Source organism: Callorhinchus milii, unplaced genomic scaffold (assembly GCF_018977255.1).
Source record: "Callorhinchus milii isolate IMCB2004 unplaced genomic scaffold, IMCB_Cmil_1.0 Scaffold6, whole genome shotgun sequence".
NCBI lineage: Eukaryota > Metazoa > Chordata > Chondrichthyes > Chimaeriformes > Callorhinchidae > Callorhinchus > Callorhinchus milii.
This window is the reverse complement of record NW_024704747.1, coordinates 17,642,355-17,667,915: the sequence shown is the minus strand read 5'-3', so window position 1 is coordinate 17,667,915 and position 25,561 is coordinate 17,642,355. Positions and strand designations below refer to the sequence as shown.

Below are 25,561 nucleotides of genomic sequence, written 5' to 3'. Positions count from 1 at the left end.
CAAACCTTCATTTTATACCAGTTTTCAGGTGTGCATTCCCAGCAAGTCGGAATATGATTCTATCCTAGGAAACTCCAGTGAAGCTTCCTGTTCCTGATTACTATCCACTGATCCCTTCTGGAACTGTATGTGCATGGATCTTGGATGAAAACAGAATCTGTCTTGGCTGTGATATCCTTCCCTCCCCTTGGTGGAATCCCCATTTGGCACTCTGTGTGGGGCCAGGTTCACACATGAAGAATAAGTGACTGAGCAAGATCCTGAGCCATGGAACTGCTGTCCAACAATGAGTCACCATCCTCAGGACGGGAAAGAGAGGGAAAGTATTGGGAAATACAAACAAATACAAGATTCCATGCTGTATTATTCATTATTCTTTTGAGAATGCCAATCCTGGTCTCATCCATACGAGAGACAATACAAATGCAGAACAAGATGATTAACACCTACCTTGTGCCTCACTGCTCCAGATTCCTTAATGAACGTCCAGTTCATCCCATTCATGCTGTGAGCCAACTTAAACCTCCGCACAAAGGCCTTGTTTTCTGTTCCTGTGCCACCATCACCCACGGACAGTCCCCGTGCCCCCTGGATAATGATCGCCCGGACACGCTTTGGAATCAGCAAATCCACCTGGAGCCACTCCGTGCCAGGCGGAGGGTTAGGTGTTCTGGGATACCAGCCCGAGCGGCTGGCAACAAGTCGGGCGCTGCCTGGTGTCCAGTGGAAGTCCCTTGTGGAGGAGGCAGTGATCTGGGAATCGGAGATGAGGCCCGAGAGCATTCCAAGTGTGTCAGAGCAAGGTCCTTCTGTTCACAGGGAAGAAATCAGTAATGTGAGAACAGGTCTCCCCTTTAGCCAGGAGTTTATGTTTCTGTGTAGTCAGTAGCGGTACAATCAAACTTCAGACCAGAGAATGCAGCTTCAGCTCCAAAGAATTCTGATTGATCAAACCACTTCCTATTTGGTCCCACTCACTACATAGATTGAACCCAACTTTTCCTACTCGCTCCCGTTGCTTACCATCCACTCCAACTGTATCTAGCAACACAAGACACTTCCCAATAACTCACATTGAACATAATTAGCATGTTCAAGGGGATAAGATTCTGTGCCTCCCCCATGAAAAACTGTTTGAAAACCATTCGCCTTTGCCCAGAGGACAGATTCAACCCAGTTTTGATGCAAAAGCAGTCTTCTAGAAATTTACTCAGTATGTCCCACACACGCATCTCCAGTGAGCTGCCCGTCACCCAGAGGGGCAACCCACCACCCAGGGGAGCATTTGTCGGCATTCTATCTATACTAGTTACCAATCCTGGACCAGGAAATCTCCTGGGGCCAGAGTCCGAGCAGTGTCGAGCTCTCCAGTTGCAGGGCAGCCAGCCCCAGAGACAGAGCCGAAGCAGTAAAGACACCGACCAACGCCTCCGCAAATCAATGACAACTAACGACAGACAGATCAGTTGGATACATCATCTGAGAGAGACTTATGCAACCAGCAGACCTGATGTACAGAGTCTCCAAGTAGCTGCTTTACTTAGACTTGATGAAAGAGAGATCTATTTTCTCAGGTTTGAGACAAAGCAACCTTTCAGCATGGTACTGGGGAGAGTAGAAAGACATAATAATAATAATAATAATAATAATAATAATAATAATAATAATAATCCTTGCAATTTGATATTGCGCTTTTCACGTCGGGAGGACGTCCCAAAGCGCTTCACAGAACACACTGTAAAGTCAATTGACTGTATATTTGTGGGCGAACGCGGCAGCCAATTGCGCACAGCAATGTCCCATAAACAGTCGTAGATTGAAAATGACCAATTTATTATTGTTTTGGGTTTTGGAGGGATTATTATTAGGTGTGTGGAGTAAGGAAACTTGCCCAAGGTTTCGCCCTGCCTGGAATTGAACTCAGGTCTCTCGCTTGCAAAGCGAGTGCTCTAACCACTGAGCTACAGGACTCCACATACCACTAATCTAAAGTGACCTTTCCTTTTAATACCCAACCCAAGTATAAAATGTGAACCAATTATCCTGCATAAAATACTAAATGCATTCAGTCCCCAGCCAAATTGCACTAAGGTACGAATTTCACAAATCTAATCCCATTTGTCATTTCTATTACCACAGTTTGAGTAAATTATGAATGGTGCTATGGGATAGAATAATTTGAAAAGTGCTTCCTTTCTTTTTTGCAACTAATTTGTATCCCCTTTTCTCCTACTCTCTCCTCGAGGCAGTGTAACTCACACCGGCACAGAGATCCACAAGTCAAAGGGCTTTATCAAATGTAAGGATTCATTACTATCATAACAACCTGGGACCTCTCACCTGAAAGACGAAGAATACCACACAGTGTTGTTTACCCCATGAGCAATTTTTTAAACTGGATTCTATAGACGTCAGGATCCAAGTGAAATCCTCGACTGACCATTCAATGCATTTACAACAACAAATTACATTTCTATGATGCCTTTCATGTTGGGAGGACGTGCCAAGGTGCTGGACAGTCAGGGATTTGGACCCAAGCAGGGGGTTGGGATCAGGAGGAGTGGAGGACAGAGAAGGTAGGGATAGGAGGGTGACCGAAGGAGCTGTCGAAGAGGAGACATGCCTTGAAGGAGGGGCAAGGGAAGGAGCAAAGTGAAGGGACTGTGGAAGGGATTGAAGGCCAGGTGGGGGACGTGGACTGCTGAGTGGAGGGAGCGGGCAGGTCGATATGGCATTAGCAGGTCACAGAGGTAGGAAAGAACAAGCCGTGGAGGGCTGCGAAGGCATTTAGTTTACATAGGAGTATGAGGATTTTACCGAAGCAGCAGTGGGCAATGAAGGGATGGGGCATGGTGGGAAGGAATGCGGTACCTGTTATTTGACAGCCGTAAACTTCAAATCTCAATGATATTCCATTGTACCATTCCTGAGGCTTGATCCGAACAAAGCGACCCAGAACGGGGGGAGTCAGTGTGTTGAGGACCACCTCGTTGCCATCCGAGTTGGCTGAAAATATCTGCAAGAGAGGCATTTATGAATTGCTCACGTATACTAAAAAGGGCCATTCAACAACAACGACAACTTGCATGCACATAGCGTCCCTCACGCAGGATAGCGTCTCAGAGTGCTTCAGTCAACCAAGCTCACTCAGTTAACACCACACGCAAAACCTATCCCATCGTGGACTTCACCCCATATCACTGCACTTCCTAGGGCAGGGATCTCCAACCAATTAATAACCACTAGGTTATGCATGCTCAATACAAACAAGAGACAGGAGCGATATTTACCGCCGTTTAAAAATTACTATTTACAAGCGCTCTAGGACGCTACCCTGCATGAGGGGCTCTATATAAATGCAAGTTGTTGTTGTTATTTTTATTTCAACATGCATTAAATACTTTGTGCATCTGGTTTTGTTTTAACAACGCAATTCCATTGCTCCTTGTTGTCCTTTTCATCATGTACGAGAGCGACGCCTAGCAGTGATCGACCGGTTGGAGACCTCTGTCCTAGGGCAAAACCTTGCCTGGAAACTCGCTGGCCCGAACGTCAATCAAGCAAAATCTTCACAACATTCTTCCTTCCAACCACTGTCCACTACTCAAACTTTCTCTCCTTCCCTCAACAGATGAAATTTATCCCAAGTGTAGAGAGCATTGCAGTCCATGGAGCATTCAGTCTCAGTCTGAACTTCCCTCTGTTTCACCCAACACTGTTCTCAGTCAGATATTTACTCAGTTCTTTTATGAAAGTTTAAATATTTTCCTATAGCTTTGGAAGTGTGATCTTATCAATGCTCTCTCAGTGACACTGACTTGGCTCTTTGAGGGTCCGAGGGTAGGGGGTGATGGGCCATGGGATCTAAGAATGAGTGGCGGTTACAAATGATGAGGCACTGGAACAAGCGCTGACAAGATCACATCCCCTGATAATGTGCCTTTGTCTATCAGCCCCCAGAAGACTAGTAATGAAGTGAGCAGGAGCAGTGAAGTGTGCAGTGTGCAGGCTGTGCTGGTCCTAACTCCATTGTTAATTTCACCTTACGTAATGAATAAAAGGAACCTAGTAATCCGATACAGTCAGCAAGAGCCAAGTGATGCTCTGGGCAAAGTTGAGAAATAGAAATCAGCCAGAAGGGACCACAGTGATATCCGGCCTCAATGGTCCAGATGGACTGCAGTGCCTGTTTACAGTGGCCTGCTGAAACCAACTAGTTTATATTGTAATCAGTTTTACAAAACCACACATTATTCCACACACAAGATTACCTTCTATAATAGCACTCAGTCAGAACAGTGTTACAGTGAGGGACAACAAGAGGGTGATACATATGGTCTCTCAATTAGCAAGAGTCATAAACAAGGTGCTTTATAGTGAGGATTTCTGTGAAGACTGCTATATCAGAGAGTACTATAGTAATAGGCATCTTCTATTAAAGTATTGACTTTTATCTGAACTGTATTCTATTGGTCCGTTACATGAGTGTTACAGTAAGGGGTCTGTTATATCAGAGTGTTAACAGTGAGGCTTGGTTCTATGAGTGTTACAATGAGGAGTGTGTCAGATGTTACAGAGAGAGGGGTCTTTTATATGAGTGTTACAGTGAGGGGTGTGTTATATCAAGAGGATTAGTCAGCGTGTGTTACACGTTCTCATTGATGTCAGACGGAATGTTGTAAAGAGCTTCAATCCCACAAACTAAGAAAACTGCAAGCAGATTGGATTCTCATTTTTCTGCAAAAAAAAGTTATTTCTTCTCTTCAGTAACTGCTTATAAAATTCAACCTTACAATTACAGAATGAGACTATTATTATATAATCTTACGATGCCTCAAATACATCTGAATGAGTCAGTCCTCTCCGCCAGGCTCAGCAACTCTTGAAAATCACTTGTCATTATCAGCACGGAGACAGTCAGCAATAAACAAACAATAAGAACAAAAGCATTCTGTAAAAATGTTGCGCAATGCCTAAAAAAAAGGTGAGATGTTGGCAGCTTTTGTCCCTCAGAAGGCAGCCAAATAAATTAATTCCTTCAAAGTGGTTCTAATGGAGACTCTCTCTCCCCCATGGTAAATATTACAGCTTGGGAGGCCATTCGGCCCATTGAGCCAAAACTGGTTCTGGCTCCTGCATTGGAGCAACCACTAAAATCCCAATCTCCTGCCTGTTCTTCATACCTTGCCATTCCCCCTCCCCCAGTAAAAAAAGAAGAGTAGGTCCTTATAATGAGTCAACAACAACGTGCACATAGGCTAAACGGCTCAAAACGAGTGCACTGAACACTCAGTCTTATAAAGGGGACCTGTTCGTCAAATCACGACACTATCTCTCTCTTATAAAGGGATCCCGGTGATGAGATTCAATCTCTGAACAGTGAAACGAGTTTCTCAACTGAACAGCCGAATGCTGACTGATGATTTGCTGCAATGCGTTTCACCAGTGGGAAGCCTGCAGTGTCAACCAGCAAGTTTTATTTTCACTGGAGTGAATTATAACTGTGGATAGTGGGGGTGGGGGAGGGAGGAGTAGGGATGGAGGAGGTGGAAGAAACCGAAAGGACTGAGGAATTATTGTCAGTGCCCCGCGGTATAAAAGGCCGGCTCCACTTTGAAGAAGTGGTTAATTCAGATTGAATTGCCGTGCCCCAAGTGCATGTAAATGGGCTAATTATGTATTTGAAGGTTGCTGGAACTGATGAATTTTAGCTACACTTCTAACCTTTACAGCACAGTACCCCTGGGACCAGAAGAATTCCAAGACATCTGCTCGAACATTACTCTTATTCAGTCTGTAACAGAGCTGTAGTTACATTGCTGTAAAACAGTGCGAGGAGATTTACCGCCTTCACTTTTTGTTCAAGATATTTATTACAATGTCACACAGTGGAATTTTCCTGACCTATTTGCCCGCACACCAGCGTCCACTCCCTGTGCTGTTGCCTGCAGCTGGACTCCGCGTAGCTGCGAAAAACCTACTCCCCACCTGGAATGTTTGACAATTCCCGGCGCTTTACGTGGGAGGGGAACACTAGGTTCTGGGGCTGACTGGTTGGGCTGCAGCATTGCAAGCGATTATGTAACACAATGCTATCAACCTATCACCAACCACCATCATTCCCACCCCACAACCCCACCACAAAGAGAGATTCTTGCCCACCCATACAAAGAAGCTCTTCCCACCCCACATAAAGAAGGGCCCTCGCACCCCCCACCCCGCATAGAGAAGGGCTCTCGCTGCTTCTCCCCCATCCCCCATATAAATACAACAACAACACAACAACTTGCATTTATAGGGCCCCCTTCACGCTGGGTAGAGTCCCGGAGAACTTTAATAGAGGTTTTTGCCCCTTGAGCTTCCCCCCCACTTCCCAATAAAGCGAGGCTGTATCTAACGTGCACACAAAGTGTACCTTGTGAGTGAACAGAGTGAGGGTACACACAAAGTTTACCTTGATGGGACCACATGGTTGAAACTGTGGTGGCTTAATTGTTGGGCCCAGGGGAATAAGGTAACTTGTACAGATTACAAATACACTAATTGCTTTAATGCTCAGGAGTGCGTAGGCGTCATCTACCCGATTTGAGTGAGATGCAAATCTCATTCCTCGCAAGCCTTGGAACCTGCAATGTCTGCCTCAATACAGGCAGAGGTAAGGCAGAGTGCCTTAATCTTTCGGCAGAGTGAAATCAATTTGTCTGTCAACACCAATACAGTTCACAACCTGCCACCTGACCAGCCCAGACGTCTAGATCTCCAGGACCCTCAGTTTCCTGGGGCAGCAGGGCACAGGCACAAGGCAGAAAAGGTACAACGTTTCCCCTGAATGATCTCAGGCATGTCTTCCCAGAACACTGATTGCTGTGAGTATCATTACATGTCACGGCTGCCCGCCTGCCCCCTGGTGTAACATTAGTTGTTTACAGAACAGTGAGGGGCCAGACACTTTGTGATGCTTCTTAATTCATGGGACATGGCAGCTGTCAGGTTCCCCTTCCCCCTCTCCCAATGGAATTACTCAACATCAGGAAAGTCCTGCATGAATCGGGGACGAAGCCTGTCCATCGATTTTGGACAGGTTGTTAATACTCCCTTTAGTTTTCTTTTACTCAAAACAACTGGTGCTCGTTCCCTCCTCCGAGCTCAGTGCAACTCCAATGAATGGACAGCGATTCTTCCAAATGTTGTGCAGGCTGGTGCCCACTTTTTCCAACGCGGAGATGAACAGCGATGTGAATAGCCATCAGTGGAAGTGCAGAACTGCATTAATAGACATTAACAGATCTCAAGCTGAGATCAGAGGCTGCCATCCCCAGAGTGGCGAGTGTGTGGAACAGTCACAGTTAGTGTTGGTGCTGATTTATTCCTTCATACTAGAGGTGGAATAACTATCTTGTTGGGAATATAATCAAGGTTTCTAGAGAGAATAAACCAGGCAGTAAGTGCATTAACATCTTGCCTTCTGCCTCAGGGATCTTGGCTTTAAATATATCCCTAATAGATGGGATGAAGGTCTCCTCTATCTGTTGGCTATAATAATAATAATCCTTGCATTTGGTATAGTACCTTATCAGGTCTTTGAAATGTCTCAGAGCGCTTTACCAAATATACTATAAAGTGAATTGACTATATTTTGTGGGTGAAAAGTGGCAGTCAATTGCGTACTGCAGTGTCCCACAAACAGTCATGGATTGAGTGACCAAATTTTTTTTTGTAAGGGTGTTGTGTAAATGAATTGCCTTGGTTTCATCCCATCTTAAAACTACGTTAATTTAGCATTTTCACACAGCGAGGCCACAAGACAGCTGGTGTGCTTAATGGACGTCACACTGGCCAGATGAGGGGGTTGGGGGGGTGGGGGCTGCACCTTGCCCATTGTAAGTTATTGAGGCAGAGTAAAAGAGGCTTTACTCTCGATCCAATCATTCTGTGTTTGAAATAAGATTCTGTGTCATTCCTTAGTGTTCGGGTTTCTCATCTCGAGGAGCATAAACATCTACCCGAAGCATGGATTGGTGCCAGGGATTACAGTCCTGTCTGCCTTTCGTTTCTTGCTCTCCCAATTCCAATATTGAGAACAGATCAATTAAAACCACAGAAATTTATAGCACAGAAGAAGGCGATTTGGCCCATCTCTGCTAGCTCTTTGGAAGCAATCCATTAAGTCCCATTTAGCTGCTTTTTCTCTTCACCTCTGCTAACTTTTTAAGATATCAATGCATCTTGTTGACTGCTGATAATAATAATAATAATCCTTGCAATTTGATATAGCGCTTTTCACATTGGGAGGATGTCCCAAAGCGCTTCACAGAACACACTGTAAAGTGAATTGACTGTATATTTGTGGGCGAACGCGGCAGCCAATTGCGCACAGCAATGTCCCACAAACAGTCATAGATTGAAAATGACCAATTTATTATTGTTTTTGATTTTGGAGGGATTATTATTAGGTGTGTGGAGTAAGGAAACTTGCCCAAGGTTTCGCCTGCCTGGAATTGAACTCAGGTCTCTTACTTGCAAAGCGAGTGCTCTAACCACTGAGCTACAGGACTCCACTAGGATCCTGCCTTGACCACCACACCTGGCAGGGCTTTCCACATCCTAACAACTCTCTGTGTAAAATAATTCTTCCTAATCTCCCCTTTAGTTGATTATCTAAAATTAATGCCCTCTAGTCACAGACTATCAAACCCGATATATCTTTCACACATTGGATCTAAGGTCTTAGTGTAAACATGGGAGAGACAATCCAAACCTTTCTTCAGCATAAGTTCTGTTTCAGGTGACAAGAGTCTTAGGCGGCGAGTGGCAGCATGGGTGAAGGTAATACAGGCAAAAGGCACTCACAGTAAGAGTCTTGGCAAAGAGTGATTCTCAGAACTGGTGCTCGGTAAGAAAGTGTTTTGTTTTAAAAGCAGGAAATTATCAACTAACTTGTAGAGAGGAAGAAGAGATGGCAACAAAGGGAACAGAGACTTTCCTCACACAGATGACTCTTGACCCCCAAATCCCAACCTGGGATAGAAACTCACCAGGCAATTGTTTTTAAAAAACCAGCCACTAGACTGGGCGCGAGTGAACACTTTCCATTCCAATTCTCCCCTTCTCCCTCCACAACCTTATACCTCTCAGAGCCAACACATTTGCACAATGGAGATTAGTTTCAAAGAGAACTGTTTTCCCAGCAGCATGAACAATCCGTTAAATAAGATGGCTAGTTTTAATGAAGTGCATCCCACTCATCACTGTTTACAGCTTTACTGAGATGTCGTTAAAAATAATTTTTTTCACCTTCGCTCCTGTAGGCACTGACCTATGATGGGAAATGGGTCCCCAGGTATATGCTGTCTTCCTGTACCTTACCCAAGTGGCCATTCCTCATCCAACTGTTGACAGGGTAGTCAGTAGTGAGGGTCTTCGGGGCAGTGGTTGATCCTGTCTTAACCAGACATTCAAATAAACACACACTAACCAGCTGGGTGAGGGGCTATACTGGATAGTGATCAAGAGTGGAAACCCTGGTTGAGATTTCAAATCCCACAGCCCAAGGGCACTGAGGTCAACTGCATCGCCTCCTACTGTATGAGATCAACACAGTGTGGTTTGGGCATCAACCCTGAGAGCATCTGGATATGTGCTGTTCCATACTAAGCAATGACTTCACGCATTCAGTTACCCTAGAGTAAAATATTTTAGCCCCCGAATCGCATAGACTTGGAGGTTAATTGGTTTTGCTTTAAATGTGGCACATTGTCCCTTTAACAACTGTACGCCACCCGCTTCCCCTCCCAGCGATTCTCAGTAATTCAAACACTCATCCTTCATCCCTGTCGCGCATACTTACGAGTTTCACAAAAAGATTTATCACGTCCCAAGTGTTTAGTCTGAAAGCTGTGGGCCATGAGTGTCAGAGTTGATCTTGTTTCCACTCTCCACCCCCAGCGAGAACCATTCTGGCAGTAAGCCACCTGGACCAATGCTGAGCATCTCCATTAGTGAGATTGCAATCTATTAACTAAAGTCAACCGAACATTCCTTTTCTCATAAGCATAGCTCAGCTACAATCATGGGAAAGACAGAGAGCGAAAGAAAAGGATTCAGGCAGGAAGAGGAGAGGCTAAACACGCCACTGATGTGCTCAACCGCTATTCTTCCCAAGTGGGCAGTCGGTCGCAGATTTCAAACAAGGCTTTTTTTTTGCCAATTTGAATCTTCATGCAATGCTATCACAGTGTCTTCCCCAGGCTTCTAGTAGGTTCAATGGCACGGGCTTGGGAAGAAGGTTGTAACACAAACAACTTATGAGGAAGGGAAAGAATGAGGAAGAAAGACACAGCATAAATAGAGGGAGTGGAAAAAATAAAGGACATCAGTAGTCTTACCACATAGACACCAAAGAACAAATTGCAGCACATCAGAGATTTGGGGGGGTGGGGGAAGGAGGATTAAAGTTAAAGTGAATATCGAGCATCTGTTCAAGGCTGGTGTCACTTCTCATAACCCCTCATATGGCAGTACTCTGACTTTTACCCAGTTAATACTTGCACATTATTGCCCTCGGAACATTCCCGACTTGGTTCTAATGAGTTTAAGAGCTGCTTTTGGTGTGTGTGAGGCCATTGCGAGAGCACATTGTAGTCTTGTGTAGATTCGTATGTTAGAAACTGTAAAAATGTGCACTGTGGGCATCTGAAAAAAGCGGATGCATGAAAGAGTATAAAAGAGCATAAAAATGTGCGGAGGAAAAGCACACGAAGGGCAGGAAGAAAAGGAGAGCCGAGGTCAGTTATGTCAGCGAGGTCCAGGGAGTTCTGCTCGCCCACCCCGGATCCCAGAGCAACACTCACGGCCGGGTAGGTCAAATCTGTTAGGGATCGCTGAGTTGGAGGGATGGTCGAGGCCATGGTAAGGGCTGAGGCAATGTTAGGAGCAGGTCACATCAGAGGCAGGCAAAGGCAGGAAGCGCAGAAAGGGGGATAGTGATAGCTTGTCCTGGGAGCTGCTGCCTTTCTGCAGCAGGAAAGTTTCAAGCATACCCAGGAGAAAATTTATGATTTAGGTAAGAAATAGATGCAGTACAGATAAGTCCCAAACAGTTGTTTAAAAATAAAGAGTTACAAGAGGCAATTGTTAAAGAGTAAAGAAATACAAAGGAAGTACTTTTAAAGTTTGAAGAAATACAATGGTTTAAGAATCAAGAATTGTAAGAGGCACGTCAATGAATAGACAAGAGGTATAAAGAAAGGATAGTTGTTTCTGATTCCCTGGCTCTTGATTATAAACTTGAAACGCAAGGCAGGGAGGTCGGTCACACCAAATATCTTCACAACACCTGACCCCACATCTCACCAGTTCTGGCCAGGCTCCACTGGCTCCCCATCACTGATCAAATTGACTTCAAGATCCTCTCTCTCGTGTTCAAATCCATTCACGCCCTGGCACCTCCCTAACTCTCCGACCTCCTCATTCCCCAATCCACCACCAGGCGCCTCTGCTAGACTGGCACCGGCCTCCTGCTCGTCCCTCGCACACTCCACCCCATCATCGGAGGTTGTGCTTTCAGCCACTATGCCCCCAAATTTTGGAATACTCTCCCTCAATCCCTCCGCCTTGCCCCCTCTCTCCCCTCTTTCAAGTCCCACCTGAAGACTTTCCTGTTCGACCGTGCTTACAGCCACCTTCGCCCTCCCCCCGACTTGGGAGTCAGGCTCCGCCACTGTTAAGCGCTCTGAGTCGCTGCCCTGAGTGGAGGGCGCTACATAAGTGCAAGTTGTTGTTGTTGCTCGAGCTTACCTTCCTGAAAGACTATCTGCTGATGGCTTATCAATTGCATCTCAGTCTGCGTAATCATCTTTCTAACTATCCTTTTAATCTCCTTTTTTTCTTGTCTCATCTTAATAGGGTCTCCCTCTCCCCATACGGGAGCTTCCCAGTTATACTCTTATTTCTGCAAAAGGTTCGTCAACTACAAATCACCTACTGTGGATTCCCAGCAATTTCTGGTTTTATCTCAGATTTCTACTTCTATCTTGGCAAAATGTACAATGCAGCAGCGTGAGCAGCAAATGAAACTGCAATGATCTCCCCATCACTTCCCAAGCATGTTACGAGACTGAAATAAAGAGGGGCACTGCTTCTCACTCTGCCAACGCACGATTTGCCAACCATTTTTTCATAAAGACAGTGCTCTCTTAAGGACGTTCAGTAGGGCATTACCGCCTCTTGTCTGACTAGTTGGGAAAGAATGGTTAGAGACTTGATACCTTCCTCTGGGTACTCTTATCTCTTATGTCTAACTACTCCCCCTTATCACACTACTCCCCCTTGTATTGCGAGCTTCTCATTTCCTCAGCTAGTTCTTTGGTACACTCCCCTTTCATTCACAACTGTTGAAATGATCATGGAGACGATTTATAATTCAGGCAGGTTTATCTCATTCAGGGGAGTTTTAATAAGCTACTGGGCAATCTGTCAACCAGCAACCTGATGTTCTGAGGCTGCTGAAACTGTTGGGTTGGGAATGGGGATTCAGCCCAAATGCATTGAGAGTTTACAGGAGAGAGGTCCTTAAGATTCTGCAGGGAAGAGTTACATGGAAAAGTGAGAGGGAGGAAAGGTCATTTTAAAAATAAGTCTAACAATGAGGGAACAGTCAACAACATCTTACATTTATACAGTGCCCTTTCAGGTCGCGTGACATCTGAGTGTTTCACAATGTCAGAGATAGATGCTGAGCAGGGGAGAGGAACCATAGGCGCAGTTAGAGTTAGGTTTTAAGGCAGGACGTGAAAGCAGAAGGGGGATGGGGGGCAGAGCGAAACAGAGGGTAGAAGTTCAGAAGACTACGGGGCATAGTCTATGGGAGTTGGAAAGGTCTACGAAGGATATGGGAAAATGAGCAGGTAATGGGTTTCGTGTGGCGAAATAAACACTAGTGTAGACCTGGTTAGTCAAATGGCTCCTCTCTCTGCACTGTAATATTCTATGTCTCGATTCTCTGACCATCATGTTTGGCTTCAAAACCCCTTCAACCATTACTCAACCTCCCAAATAAAGGTGCAAGCAGCCAAGAGGAGCCATTTTCACTGCCATTGTCTGGGCTTGACTGCCCATCTCATCGATGTGATCAGCATTCAATGTTTGAAACAAAAGCAGTGTTAAAAAACAAGCGAATGCCGGGGTGGTGGTGAGAGGGGGGGGTGGGTGGGAGGACGAAAGGGGGTGACAAAAGGACCTAATTCTTAATCAACCACATACCCGCGAAACACACAGTCGCTACACAGTAAATTATAATAATAATAATAATAATCCTTGCATTTGATATAGTGCTTTTCACGTCGGGGGGACGTCCCAAAGCGCTTCACAGAACACACTGTAAAGTGAATTGACTGTATATTTGTGGGCGAACGCGGCAGCCAATTGTGCACAGCAGTGTCCCACAAACAGTCGTAGATTGAAAATGACCAATTTAATTATTGTTTTTGGTTTTTGGATTGAAGCGATTCAAGATGTGTCACCTAAAGGTGCTATTTCAACACCATGAAACATCCTCCTGACATGAACTACGCTATATAAATGTAATTTGTTGTTGTTATTGTATACCAAACGTACGGATTGCAAACTGTTTGCCCTTTGACTGAAACTGCCGCCAGTGATCTTCGCTCTGTAAAGGTGACTGGGACGGAGAGATCCCTGATCAGATTACAGCAATCAAAATACAGTAGTAAAAAGAGAATTAAAAACTAATGATGCTGATCTTTTGTCTAGACAAGGTGGAATTCTTTCGACAAATATAGCTCACTGAATAGTTCCGCAGCACATTTGTGGAATGTGAAATACAATACTTTGCGGTGAATCTAAATCCGCTCCCTTTCTCGGGTTCTCGCTGACAGAACTAATCCTTGCAACAATGTCACTTTCCAGAGAGCATTCTCTTCTCTCTCTCCCCTCAATGTACCCCCACCACTGAGAAAGTTGGTGAAAGGAAGCGAAGTTTATACTGCTGTGTTAGGGACATTTTAAAGGCAAATGACCGAATTGAAACAGTAAAGAGTGATCTTTGCTGTATCTGATCTGAAAATGTCAACAGCCCAGGTACAAAAGCACAGAAAAGGGCTTCCATCAATGATGAGCACAAAATTCACATAAAACTGAAGATGAAAAGACTGAGGCACTGAACATGCACCGAGCACCAAAAATAGTCATTTTATCTCATTCATAATGGCACCACTAACAGGAAACTGAGAGCATCACAAACAGGAAACTGAGAGCATGCTACATTTATAGATTGGTAAAACAACAGAGCCCAGAGATTCACAAGATCACAGAGAGAGAGAGAGATTCGGTTGAAGAAAGCCCTTGGAGCCAATTTGATCTTGTCCTTCCAGAACCTCCCTCCCATTACAGCAACACTCTGTACCTTGTGATTCTTCCCTTGTCGATAGGTCATCCAGTCCTCGCCGTTGGTGCTCACTTCCAGCCTGTAGGTTTTGATGTAGTATATTTTAGCGGTGTCCACTGAAACGGCACCCTGAGTGGCAATACCGGTCAGAGTCTTCAAAAATCCCAAATCCACCTGCAGGAAAGGGGAGAGAGTGAGTGGAGAAAAACACTTAAAAATAAAACAATTTCAAAAGTCAATACAAACCACAGTTTTTGTTCTGAACATGAAATTTAAGGTCAGATAATTGAGCGGGGACGGGATGGAGAGAGGAGGTAAGGCAGCTGGTAAAAAATACCAGCTTCCCCCAGACCTTGCCACATTGGCACTAACAAACATAGGTCTGAAACACACCTTAACTGAAGATAATTACAAAACTTACATTTGATAGAGCACCTTATCATGTCATCATAACACATCAAAACACATCACAGGGTTTACTGTAAATCTATATTTTGTAGGTGAACATGGAAGGTAATTTGCACACAACAATATCCCACAAACAGCCATGAAGTGAATAACCAATTTTGTATGGGGGATTGTCGGCTAGGACACCGGGAGAAATTCATTTTTCTTTGCCATGGGATTGTTTAAATCCACCTGTACAGGCAAGTGGGAGTTTGGATTAAAATCTCATTCAAGGAACAGACCTTTGACAGTGTCACATCCCCAACATCATTACATTGGAGAATCAGCCTAGAATATATGAAGTCCTGATGTGGGACTTTATAAACCACAGACTCACAAGTGTTACCAATTGAACCAAGGTGACACCTCAAGTGTGATCAAAGCAACATTGACAGCAGCCTGTCAACTCCTCCTCGAATTAGTCTGTAGTAACTTTACACTGAACTTTACATCAACACCACACACACAAACGGCAGCAGGGAGGTCTCTTGGCTTGTGAATAGGTTCAAGAACTTTGGTTGAAATTACTTCCCTAACGCAGGGCCAATTGTAACACTACAGAATCACCCACATGCACCGCAGCCCCTGCTGACATCAGCTAACTCAGCACAGACCAAACTTATAACTTTCTGCTCTTTGTCTTCAAGCACTTTAGCCATCAGGAGTGCTAGCGTTATTTCTAACGACAGTGTACTGACATATAAATGAAAGCTAACTTCTTATTCCATAAGCCTTGTGACTTTCAATGTTGCAAGCAGCTACCGCAGGAAGCCTGCCTTTGTAGCAAGATGCAGCAGGAAGAAATTTAGTGAAGGAGGTTCAATTTCGCACCATTTAGGTTCACATTGCAAATGATCGTTCCTAATCCACTCAGGCCAGAGGTCCAAGAGGACATCTTGCCTGGCCCGAGGATACCCAGTGAAGCACAGACCCACTGCAGCCTGGTAAAGAGATGATGATGGTACTGGTGGAGGGGGCAGGGGTAGAGAGCGAAGCGAAGAACGAAGGAGGAAAACTTGAAGTGTTCATCTATACACACAGAAATTCACAGTTACTTCACTTCACAGTATTTCCTGTGAAGTGTTTTGGGACATCCTTGCGATGTAAAAGGCGCTATATCAAATTATTATTGAATGAATGAAAGCTGCTGGGACATGCCTGCCTGACGCAACAACTGTTTTTGGCCCAGGACGTTATTAATGAGGATAAAATCGATAAGAGAGCAAATTTATCTGCACAATTTGGTCACTTTAAAAGCTGCCATCAATCTAACACCGGTTGGAGCAAACCCCACTGTCTGGCATTATTGAACGGCTAATGAAAGTGGATCAATGTTAATTCAGATCCAGTTTTGCAGCTAAAAATATCCCAGGATACTGGAGCTTCCCTCCCAAGCCAGATGGAAATTCTGGACATTTTATTAGGACAATGTAACCCTTGGCCTTTCTCAACACTGAAAGTCAACAGTTTGAATTTATGATTCTTCATTCCCAGAATATTTGACATTAGAGATGTTTTAATGTGCTGTTTGTTACAGTAGGATTGGGGATGAGTAGGCCTGGGCTCTCCTACCTCACGATTCCCCATATGGCAGGTTACTGGCACGAGGAATTAAGAGCATCCGAAGCATGTACGAGTAATTTCAGACTTCCGGTTGCAGCTCCTGATTCCAGTTCACGTACCTGAATCCATTCCCTGGAATTGTCGTCGTTGGGTGTCCAGCCGTTGGTTGGATAGTTAAGCCGTGCCTGGTGTGGTTCCCAGTTTCCCAGGGTATACGAGGATGAGGCAGTGATCTGCATATTGCTGATCTCCCGGGACTCCATTCCCAGTGGAGCATTGCACTGATAGGCTGGGAACACATGGCAAACATTAAACAGCTGTAACATTGTTCTGTCTGTTTGTCTAAAGTCAGTCTATAATAACTATCTCGACTGGCTAACAGTGCAGCACCTTACACAAACAGGATAACCCATGTTAATTAGTGATAGTTTTGGGCATTAAATACAAACAAAAAAGGCTGGCTTTTGGGTTGTTAGATCCTTGCTGACATCACTTTCTACAGATGATAGCATTTTCTGCACAGAGGAAGTAACAAGTGTGGGAAGCCAGGCAGTCAGTAATACGTGAACCCTCCCCTAAATCGAGGAGCGGGGTAACAGTATAACATCTCTGTATATAGGTCTCACAGAGGATGAACATGTGAAAGCACTCTGAAACCTACGAGGATCATGGAGTATTGAGAGAAAGAAGGGAAATTTAAAGGCGTTGTCCAAAGGCACGGTTGAAGAGAGAAGGTGAAGGCCGAGGGGATTTGGGAAAGAAGTTTCAAAGAGCTGGGACACACAACAACAACAACAAAATAACATTTGTCAACCACAATGAGATGGGAAGCAGTGACAAATAGCCAAGCGGACCAGAGTGGAAGCAAATGTGGGTGCAGAGTTGGGCTGGAGGAGATTGTAGAAGTGGGCTGGGGAAGGGTATGAGGGAATTAAATGTCAGGATCTTTTAAGCTGATTTGCTGGAGACCCAGTGGGGTCTGACAAGGGTGTTGGTAATGGCCGTTCAGAGGCTGGTGCAGGAGAGAATGAGGGCTGTGGACTTGGGATCTCGGATACGTGTCAATACATTACATACAGGGAGTTTTGTGGCTTTGTGACTCTTTTTCTAATATAAACATCAGGTAACAGTTATTAGCCACCAAGAATTCCTTGAGCTGGTGCTGGACAATTACTACTACACTACTAATTACTACTAAGCCACTTTACTAAGCCAGTCCGGAACCTTGGGTCTTGTTTGACCCTCAACTATCCTTTCTACCCCACATCTGTGCCATCACCTGCTCTGCCTTCCGCCACCTCCGCAACATCGCCCGGCTCCACCACTGTCTCACACCGAAACCCTCATACTTGCATTCATAACATCAAGGCTTGATTATACAAACTCATTGATTGTCACATAGAGGATACAATTCAAGATCCTGGTCCTCACCTTCAAAGCTCTCCATGGCCTTGATCCCCCCTACCTCTGCGACCTCCTAACCCCCTACCATCCTGCCCGCTCCTTCCGCACAGCGGGCTCCGGCCTGCTTCATGATCCCCTGTCTCGCAGGCTTCACCATTGGCAGGTGGGCCTTCTGCCACTCTGCCCCCACCCTCTGGAACTCCATCCTACAGTCCCTCCACCTCGCCCCCTCCCTTGCCTCTTTCAAGACCCACCTCAAGGCCCTCCTCTTCGACCATGCTTTTGATCGCTCTGCTTCCCCCTTCTGCCCTCCACCCTCCCCAATCTCAAACACCAACTCGGGTCCGAAACACCGACTGTCCAATGCCTTGGAACGTCCTCCCGACATGAAAGACTCTATACAAATGTCATTTTGTTGTTGTCGTTGTTGTTCTCCAGCTAACGGGGAGCGAGGTTAGCATATAATGGGCAATCCAACACATTTTAGTGTCAATTACACTTCAGCTCTGTGGTAGGTACATGCAATGGAATGAGGATTGTTACTGTGCTCTGTCTTATCGTGCCCAGAGAGAGATCATTTGGTCTGAGCTGGACATCGCCCTGGTTCCCAGAGGTGAAAATGGTCAAGAGTTACAACAATCCTCTCATGGCTGTCCGGCACCTTTCATATTTCCTACTTACACTCTGTTGCTTCTTTCTGTGCGATGTTGTACTGGGCAGAGAAGCCATCTTTAGCGACCGCCATGTCCGTGTGGAAAATGAGCGACAGGATTCCCGTGCCGGAGCGGATGACAGGCAAGATCGTCACGCCACAATATCGTCCAATCAGAGGGCCAACTGCTCAGCAAATTGCAGAAAGATAAATCAGTGAGGTTGTAACAGTTTCTAAAACGCATGTCCCTGAATCCTTCCAACCCTCCGTGATGGTAATCTTAATGCTTTAAAAGGTGTTGATTCCCCAAAATTCCACCTAGTTCTTAGCCTGTCAAACTAACCACCTTGGAAGATCGCACGGAATTGAGGAAAATTCTGTAAAAAAAATTCAGTCATCATTTGAAAAACGGTTTTACAAAGTTCTTAGAAAGAACCGGCTTCCAAAAGTTTACTTCCCATAATTTTGCCCAACCTTAAAAGTTCAAGACAAAATGACCCTACAGCCTAAGACCAAGTGGAATTTTGAGTTTCGGATTCTCTGGTGAGGCTCAGAGTACACGAGTGGATCAGTGCTAGCCACACCCAAGGGCCAACAGACACCACTGCCACATAGCACAGGTAAGGTCTACATCTGCCCCATTGACCAACTGCATCAAGGAGCAATGTGCAACTGTTACAAAGCGAGACTGAATTAGGAATTAACACTTGGATAATGATTTATTTCTCTACTTTGCCCCCTTTATAATAATAATCCTTGCATTTGACATGGTGCGTTTCGTGTCGGGAGGCATCTCAAAGTGCTTCACAGCCTAACGTATGCTGGAAAGTGTAACGACTGTATAACTTGTAGGGTAATGGAACCTTGCTGCTCCCCGGCTGAAGAGACAAGCCGGCTTCAGCCACAACAAAGAGTTTGAAAGTAAAAGCCACTGGGATGGCGGCTCAAGAGGCCACAGAATAAAAAACAAGAGTTAAATACTAACGGAAGAAAATGAAGAGGGTATTATTAGGTGCACTATTTGGTCCCGTTTGGTCACCACAAGCCTCGCAAATCTCCAGGCAACACTTACCCTGAGGGAGGCCATCCCAGACCTCCAGACGGTCATATCTGCAGTCTGTTGGTCCTATCTGTAGTGGGTCATACTCCAGGTCAAAGGTCAGGATCTTGAGGGTCACCTCTGACCTTGGCGGTGCCATAATGATGTAGGTGCAGTCCAGATTGTGAGGGTATTTGTCAGGAAACCCTGGCGACTTGATGGTACCAAATGAGCCAGTGAAGTTCATGGAGCAATCTTCAGACCCTGTGACATACAATAGAAACCAAGTCAGAACTTCACTGTAATCAACTCAGAGCAACCGTGACAGTCCCCCAGAGGAGGAAACACTGCTTTTCACACTATAACTGTATCAGTCCTGCCCAACCCCAAAGAACAATAGGACATTGTGGCCGTCGTAATGCAGGTCTTTACTGAGCAGCTGATGTACAAAGACCCTTTTTGCACTGGGTGACCCGTTGCTAGATGACACCAAGCTCTCTGTATGTTGTTGGATTTCCCATCCAAACTTTAATTTTGGCATAAAACCAGCAGTTTCTCCCTAAGAATGGTTTATGACTTTAATTCAGTTCAGTTATAATTATTTACTTTTTGCTGGGGATTTTGCCATGAGCAATAATAACAACAATTCCTTGCATTTGATACTCCAGGATCCTCCAAGTTACTACCCTGAGTGACACACGAAATAGCCCATCAGACTGCAGGGCTGGTGCTCAATATCCCCGTTCCCATACGGTAAATAAATCATTCTGTCCAACCTAGCCTCCTGCTCACACGTATCTCACAGCCACGCTGACACATCTGTCATATGGTCTCCAATATCACTGTCACTGACTCGTGTAAGTGTCTTGAGGATTGTCGCATGAAAATCAAGTTGCAAATGCAATAAATGCCGGCTTAGACTTGGTGTTAAGGGAAGTAACATGATCTCCAGAAGTTCCAATGGCTTTCGAAACCTGCTAAAGTTCCCAGCTCGAGGCTTTACACCCATTCGGCAAACCCTCCGACTGCAGTAAAGCTCTGACCTAATCGGCTGGCAAGTCATTCCTCATCATTTTAGAGCCGTGAAGCTGCCTGATCCTCACGCTCGGTCCCACACCCAGTTGTGCTTATTCACCTGATACTGAAACTGAAAATGCATTCCCAACTCAACATTGGTCATTGCAATTGCTACCTTGTCCCTTGGCTGAATGATGCCTCCAAGCCCGAACTACTCTGGTTATTTCAGCATTTATTATCTAAATAAGATCATTTTGAGAGTCAAAAGGAAACAAAAAGAAAATTGTTGAAGATAAATCAAAAGAACTGCTACTGTCTGTTTCTTTGCCATTCAATAGAGTTGAAAGGAGAAAATCCTGTTTCTCCTGCAGGATTAAAGGTTGGCTAGAGTTAGCCAATGGATCGAGTTACAAGCCCATGTTTGAAAGTTACAAGGAGCTCCAGTGCTTCACACGCGGATGATGTCTCAGTGAATCGGTTTGCTTCGCTACAGCTTTACATTTGAAATAAACATCTTAATATTTCTGGACGCCTCCCTGTCGGCAAAGCCTAAACACAGAAATGCCGGCGCTGTATCAGGTGGGCCACAAATCATCCAGCGCCCTTTCAAATCTTACTTTCTCTGATAAATAAACACCGGCTCAATTCCTGGCTCGGCTTCAACTATTAAACAAATATATGGTGAGCAATACTTAGTGTTCTGTAAACTCTGCAAGCCACTTCAGTCTGCTGTTGTGATTCAGGACAGAGCTCAAAGGCATGGCTTTCTGAGGGAGCCACCGTTCGCCTCTAGCTTTGTGAATAGACAAGACTTTCAAATCAGGTCAAATCTAGCAATGATTTTTCTTTTTCTGTTGTTCACTCAGAAGCTCATCCTGCCCTCAGCTACCTCCTCCTCATCCCTACTGCCCTGTGTACCCTCTAGCAGCTCAAAGTGCAGTATACTGACTTGGAAGTGACAATACACAACCAACAGATAGAAAAATGGTGAGATTTCATGCCCATAAACTGCTGCAAGTGGCCATCAGAGGCTGTTCAGTGCTCTAAGGTTCCCACCTCCATACATCACCAACAGCTTGTGACTTTTGTCACTGAATAACAAACAGGGACTCAGCTCTCTTCCCCCTTCTCCCCCCAATCCAGCTCCAGCCTTCGCCACCCCATCTGATACCAATTCTCCCCCAGTGACCTCCAGCATGTTGATACATCCATATTCTGGCTTGTTACATCTTTGGGACATGTCATTGAACATGTGCTGGAGAAGGTATACAATATAATAATAATCCTTGCATTTGATATAGTGCCTTATCACATAGTTGAGACACCGCAAAGCGCTTCACAGAATATATTGTAAAGTGGAGTGACTGGCGTATCTTGGGTGTGATACTGACCTGTGCGGAAAATCTCATACCGCAGGGAGAAGCCCGCCCCCTGGTGAGCGTAGTCAGACACAAACTTGATGTAAAGCATGGGGCCCGAGGAGATGATGGAAGATGGGGCAATGTTGCCGCAGTGTTTGCCCAGCAGGTCTGCGCTCGTCCTTTCTCCGTCCCGGATTTCAATGAAGTCATACCTGAGGCAGAACAGAGAGGATTGAGCAAGACAACAAAAGTCGAGACAATTCATTGCACTGGCCTATTCACCCCGACTCCCTGGCAAACATATTCTCTTTTTGTGCATTTAGCAGCAAACTGACTCCCATCAAGCCATTTCTTTCCACAGGCTTCCCCTCCCGTATCTCAGGTAATAAAGTCAGCATCTGGAGTAGTACGGAGTCACAGACAGACCATGGAAATGTCAGGTTTGATTACAGCTTTGTGCTGGTTTCCCTGATCTCATGCCCACCAGCAGTGGGCAGCTACAAATGGACTCACCTCCCCCCGCCCCGGAATGTGTATGCGTCTGTTGTATTGTTTCTGTCTGTGTGCCTACATGTGCACCTGTCTTTTGTGCGTGTGTGTGTCTGCCTTGTGCCCGTCTTGTGTGAGTATGAGTGAGGGAGAGAGAGGGTGAGAGTAAAAGTCCTGTTGTATTTGTGTTTATCTGTCTTGTACCTTGTGTGTATGAGAGTGAGAACGAGTGAGTGAGTGAAAGTGAGAGAGTGAGAGAGTGAGTGTGAGAGAGTGTGAGAGGGAGGGTGAGAGTGAGTGAGTGACAGCGAGTGAGTGACAGCGAGTGAGTGAGTGAGTGGCAGTGAGTGAGTGAGTGAGTGAGGGAGGGAGGGAGGGAGGGAGGGAGGTCATCAGGTGAGGAAATAACTGAGATCAATTGATGGCCACCATTGTTGAATGGCCTACCCTAACTCACTTGGCTCAAACATAAAGCTGCTTAGGCAAATAACCAAATGCCAGTTGGCATATGTACCACAGTGTGAATCGGCAACTTCGGAGAGGAGAGGAGAGAGAAAGGGAGAAAATTGAAACGGAAAAAACTGTTATTTTCCACAAAGTAATAACTGACCGGCATTTTACAGGAGCACGTTTCAAATTCAGAACTGCTTTCCCGTGTGTCTGAAGGCAATTACTGCTCTGGTGAAACACCAATGGAGCACATTCACCTGTGCTGTGGGGGGAATAGGGACAGGCAGTCCATGGCAAGTCAAGTCTTTTAATCTGCTCGGTGTTGGATTAGAACAATGAACATTAATTCCTTGCCACGTCTCTACTCCGAGGCCTGGGGGGTTAGCAGTGGCTGTCTCCACAGATGGCAGTCTCCAGTGTAAATGTGCCACGTGATGACATTTACACTGTGGTTAATGACCCCCGATATCATTACTCGGTTTGAGTAGAAAATATCCAGCAGCTACCAGCGCACACAGTGCAACATTAATAAAACTATAGTCTTTCCTTTAAACGACAGCAAGGGCTTGTTGTTCCTTTATACGGAGTGTCAGATTGCTTTTAGGTTGCTACATGTAAGAAAACTCTGCTGCCCCTCCACAGGAGATATAACTGTCCCGGGGAACAGTGAGAGAGGATCAATGACTTGGTCACCTCCAATCAGCTGTACCTGGGCAGAGTGAGTCTGGGGCAGCCTCACCAACCGGTCAGTAATGTACGAGGGTAAAGGATAGGAGAATGAGGGAGGGAGGGAGGGAGGGAGGGAGAGAGTAAAACAAATAAAGAGGAACAAAAGGATGAAGAACAAACATGTGACCAGCCCCAGGTAAATAGCCATTGAGGAGGATTTCAGAGCTCACAACTACAACAAATTATATTTGTAAAGTATCTTTCACATCGGGATGATGTCCCAAGTCACAGGACAGTGAAGGATTTGCACCCACGCTGAGGGCTGGGATCAGAAGGGGTTGGAGAGCAGGGAGGGTGGGCGTAGAGGGTGATCCAAGGCACGTTTGAAGAGGAAGGTCTCGAGACGGGCCTTGAAGGAGGCGAGACGAAGAGACGGGAGAGATTCACAGAAAAAATCGAAAAGGTTGGTGGGGGGTGGTGAGGGTGCCTCAATCCTCGGCTTTAGAACGCTACAGAAACTAGACGGAAGCAGGCGACTCGATTTTGGCATCAAGAGAGAACTGAATTATAAGGCACTAGTTTAAAAATAACCATAATAATCACGACAACTGCTGAAGCACCTTATCACGTCATCAAAACGTCTGAAATGCTTCACAGGATATACTGTAAATGAAAAGACCTGAAGTGGAAGTGGCGATCAGAAGAACCTACTCTTTGAATAGTAGTAGTGAAAAGCAGCTAATGAAATACCGCGTTCATTAACGCCTTTTTTAAAAAAAATGTGTACTTAAGCCTGGCGAGAGCGGCAGCTCAGTGTTACAACCCCGGCTCACTCATCTGTGCGCATCATTTAAAAGAAAAACTCGTCCGTCCAATTACGCAAGCTCAGCCCAGCAGCCAGGCTGCTGGGGGTCACCCGCAGACCGGCACCTCTCAACAGGCTCATTATTCCCATGTAAAACCTGATCTTTCCCTCGGTGCTCTCTGCTGCTCCCTCGGTCAGGCTTAGCTGCTGAACGGACAATTATAAGTACAAACATTTGCAAATTGGATTTTTTTTATTTTAGAATGTTATCCGAATGTCACATTCTCTGTGAAACACAGTAAACTCCGGGTGACTAGTTACTCCCGAGAGGAAAGGGATCCGTGACGAGATATCAGGAGTGGCGAGTTAGGCACATGTATGAATACGTAAATAAATGGGGCAGAAATATTGACTTAAGTAGCAGTGACAAGATAACAAAAATAATAATCCTTGCATTTGATATAGCGGCTCATCACATTGGTGAGACGTCTCAAAGCGCTTCACAGAATATATTGTAAAGTGGATTGACTGTAAATTTTGTGGGCAAATAGCGGCAGCCATTTAATTAAGTGAACAAATTAACTTTCTTTCTTTTGGAGGGAGAAAACGATCCACCAATCGACTAACAACCGGATTCCTCCTTACTGCCAGATAAATAGAGGCGCGAGGAGTAAGGAAACTTGCATAAGATTTTGCCCCTGGGTCCTCTCACTTGCGAGGCAAGCGCCATAACCACTGAGCTACGGCATTACATATCAGAGTTGAGTTATCAGGAGTTTACTGTAGTAATTTATCAGGACTGGACGACTCAGATCCAGCTACGAGGGTGACTGCAGGCAAATGCAGGAATTTAAGTACAACCCAAAAGTATCGGCTGGTGAAGAGCATTGAACCGTTGATAATAGTCTTTACATTTGATATAGCACTTTACCATGTCATCGAGATATCTCAAAAATGTTACTGTGTATTTTGTAGGAAAGCACAGCAGACAACTTGCACGTAGCAATGTTCCACAAAGAGCCAAAGAGCGACAGAACTGCATTGTTACTGAGTCAAATTGAAAACAAAGCCTGATGCACTAAGTATTTAATGTATCTGGAAATATAAATGTAAACTGCAATGTTTAAACTGCAATAAATATCACTTCAGCCTCTCGTTTTTATTGAGCATGCGCAAGATGCCACCATACTCCAATCAACTGGTTGGAGACCCCTGGTCTAGACTATGTAAGCTGAAAGTCCCAACTTGGGGCTTGAACCTA

General features: G+C 45.2%; 1 protein-coding gene across 2 annotated transcripts in view; it reads right to left on the bottom strand.

Annotated features, from left to right (window-relative positions):
* LOC103182945 (neuropilin-2) overlaps positions 1-25,561 on the bottom strand; it is a 75,546-nt gene that overhangs the window by 29,012 nt on the left and 20,973 nt on the right. For both annotated transcript variants that reach the window (XM_042336391.1, XM_042336392.1), the window contains exons 3-9: positions 21,918-22,099; positions 19,543-19,773; positions 18,500-18,655; positions 16,534-16,703; positions 14,423-14,578; positions 2,872-3,016; positions 451-809 (exon numbers count right to left, since the gene is read on the bottom strand). In XM_042336391.1, the coding sequence (XP_042192325.1) occupies positions 451-809; positions 2,872-3,016; positions 14,423-14,578; positions 16,534-16,703; positions 18,500-18,655; positions 19,543-19,773; positions 21,918-22,099 (1,399 nt within the window). The remainder of the gene's footprint in view (positions 1-450; positions 810-2,871; positions 3,017-14,422; positions 14,579-16,533; positions 16,704-18,499; positions 18,656-19,542; positions 19,774-21,917; positions 22,100-25,561) is intronic.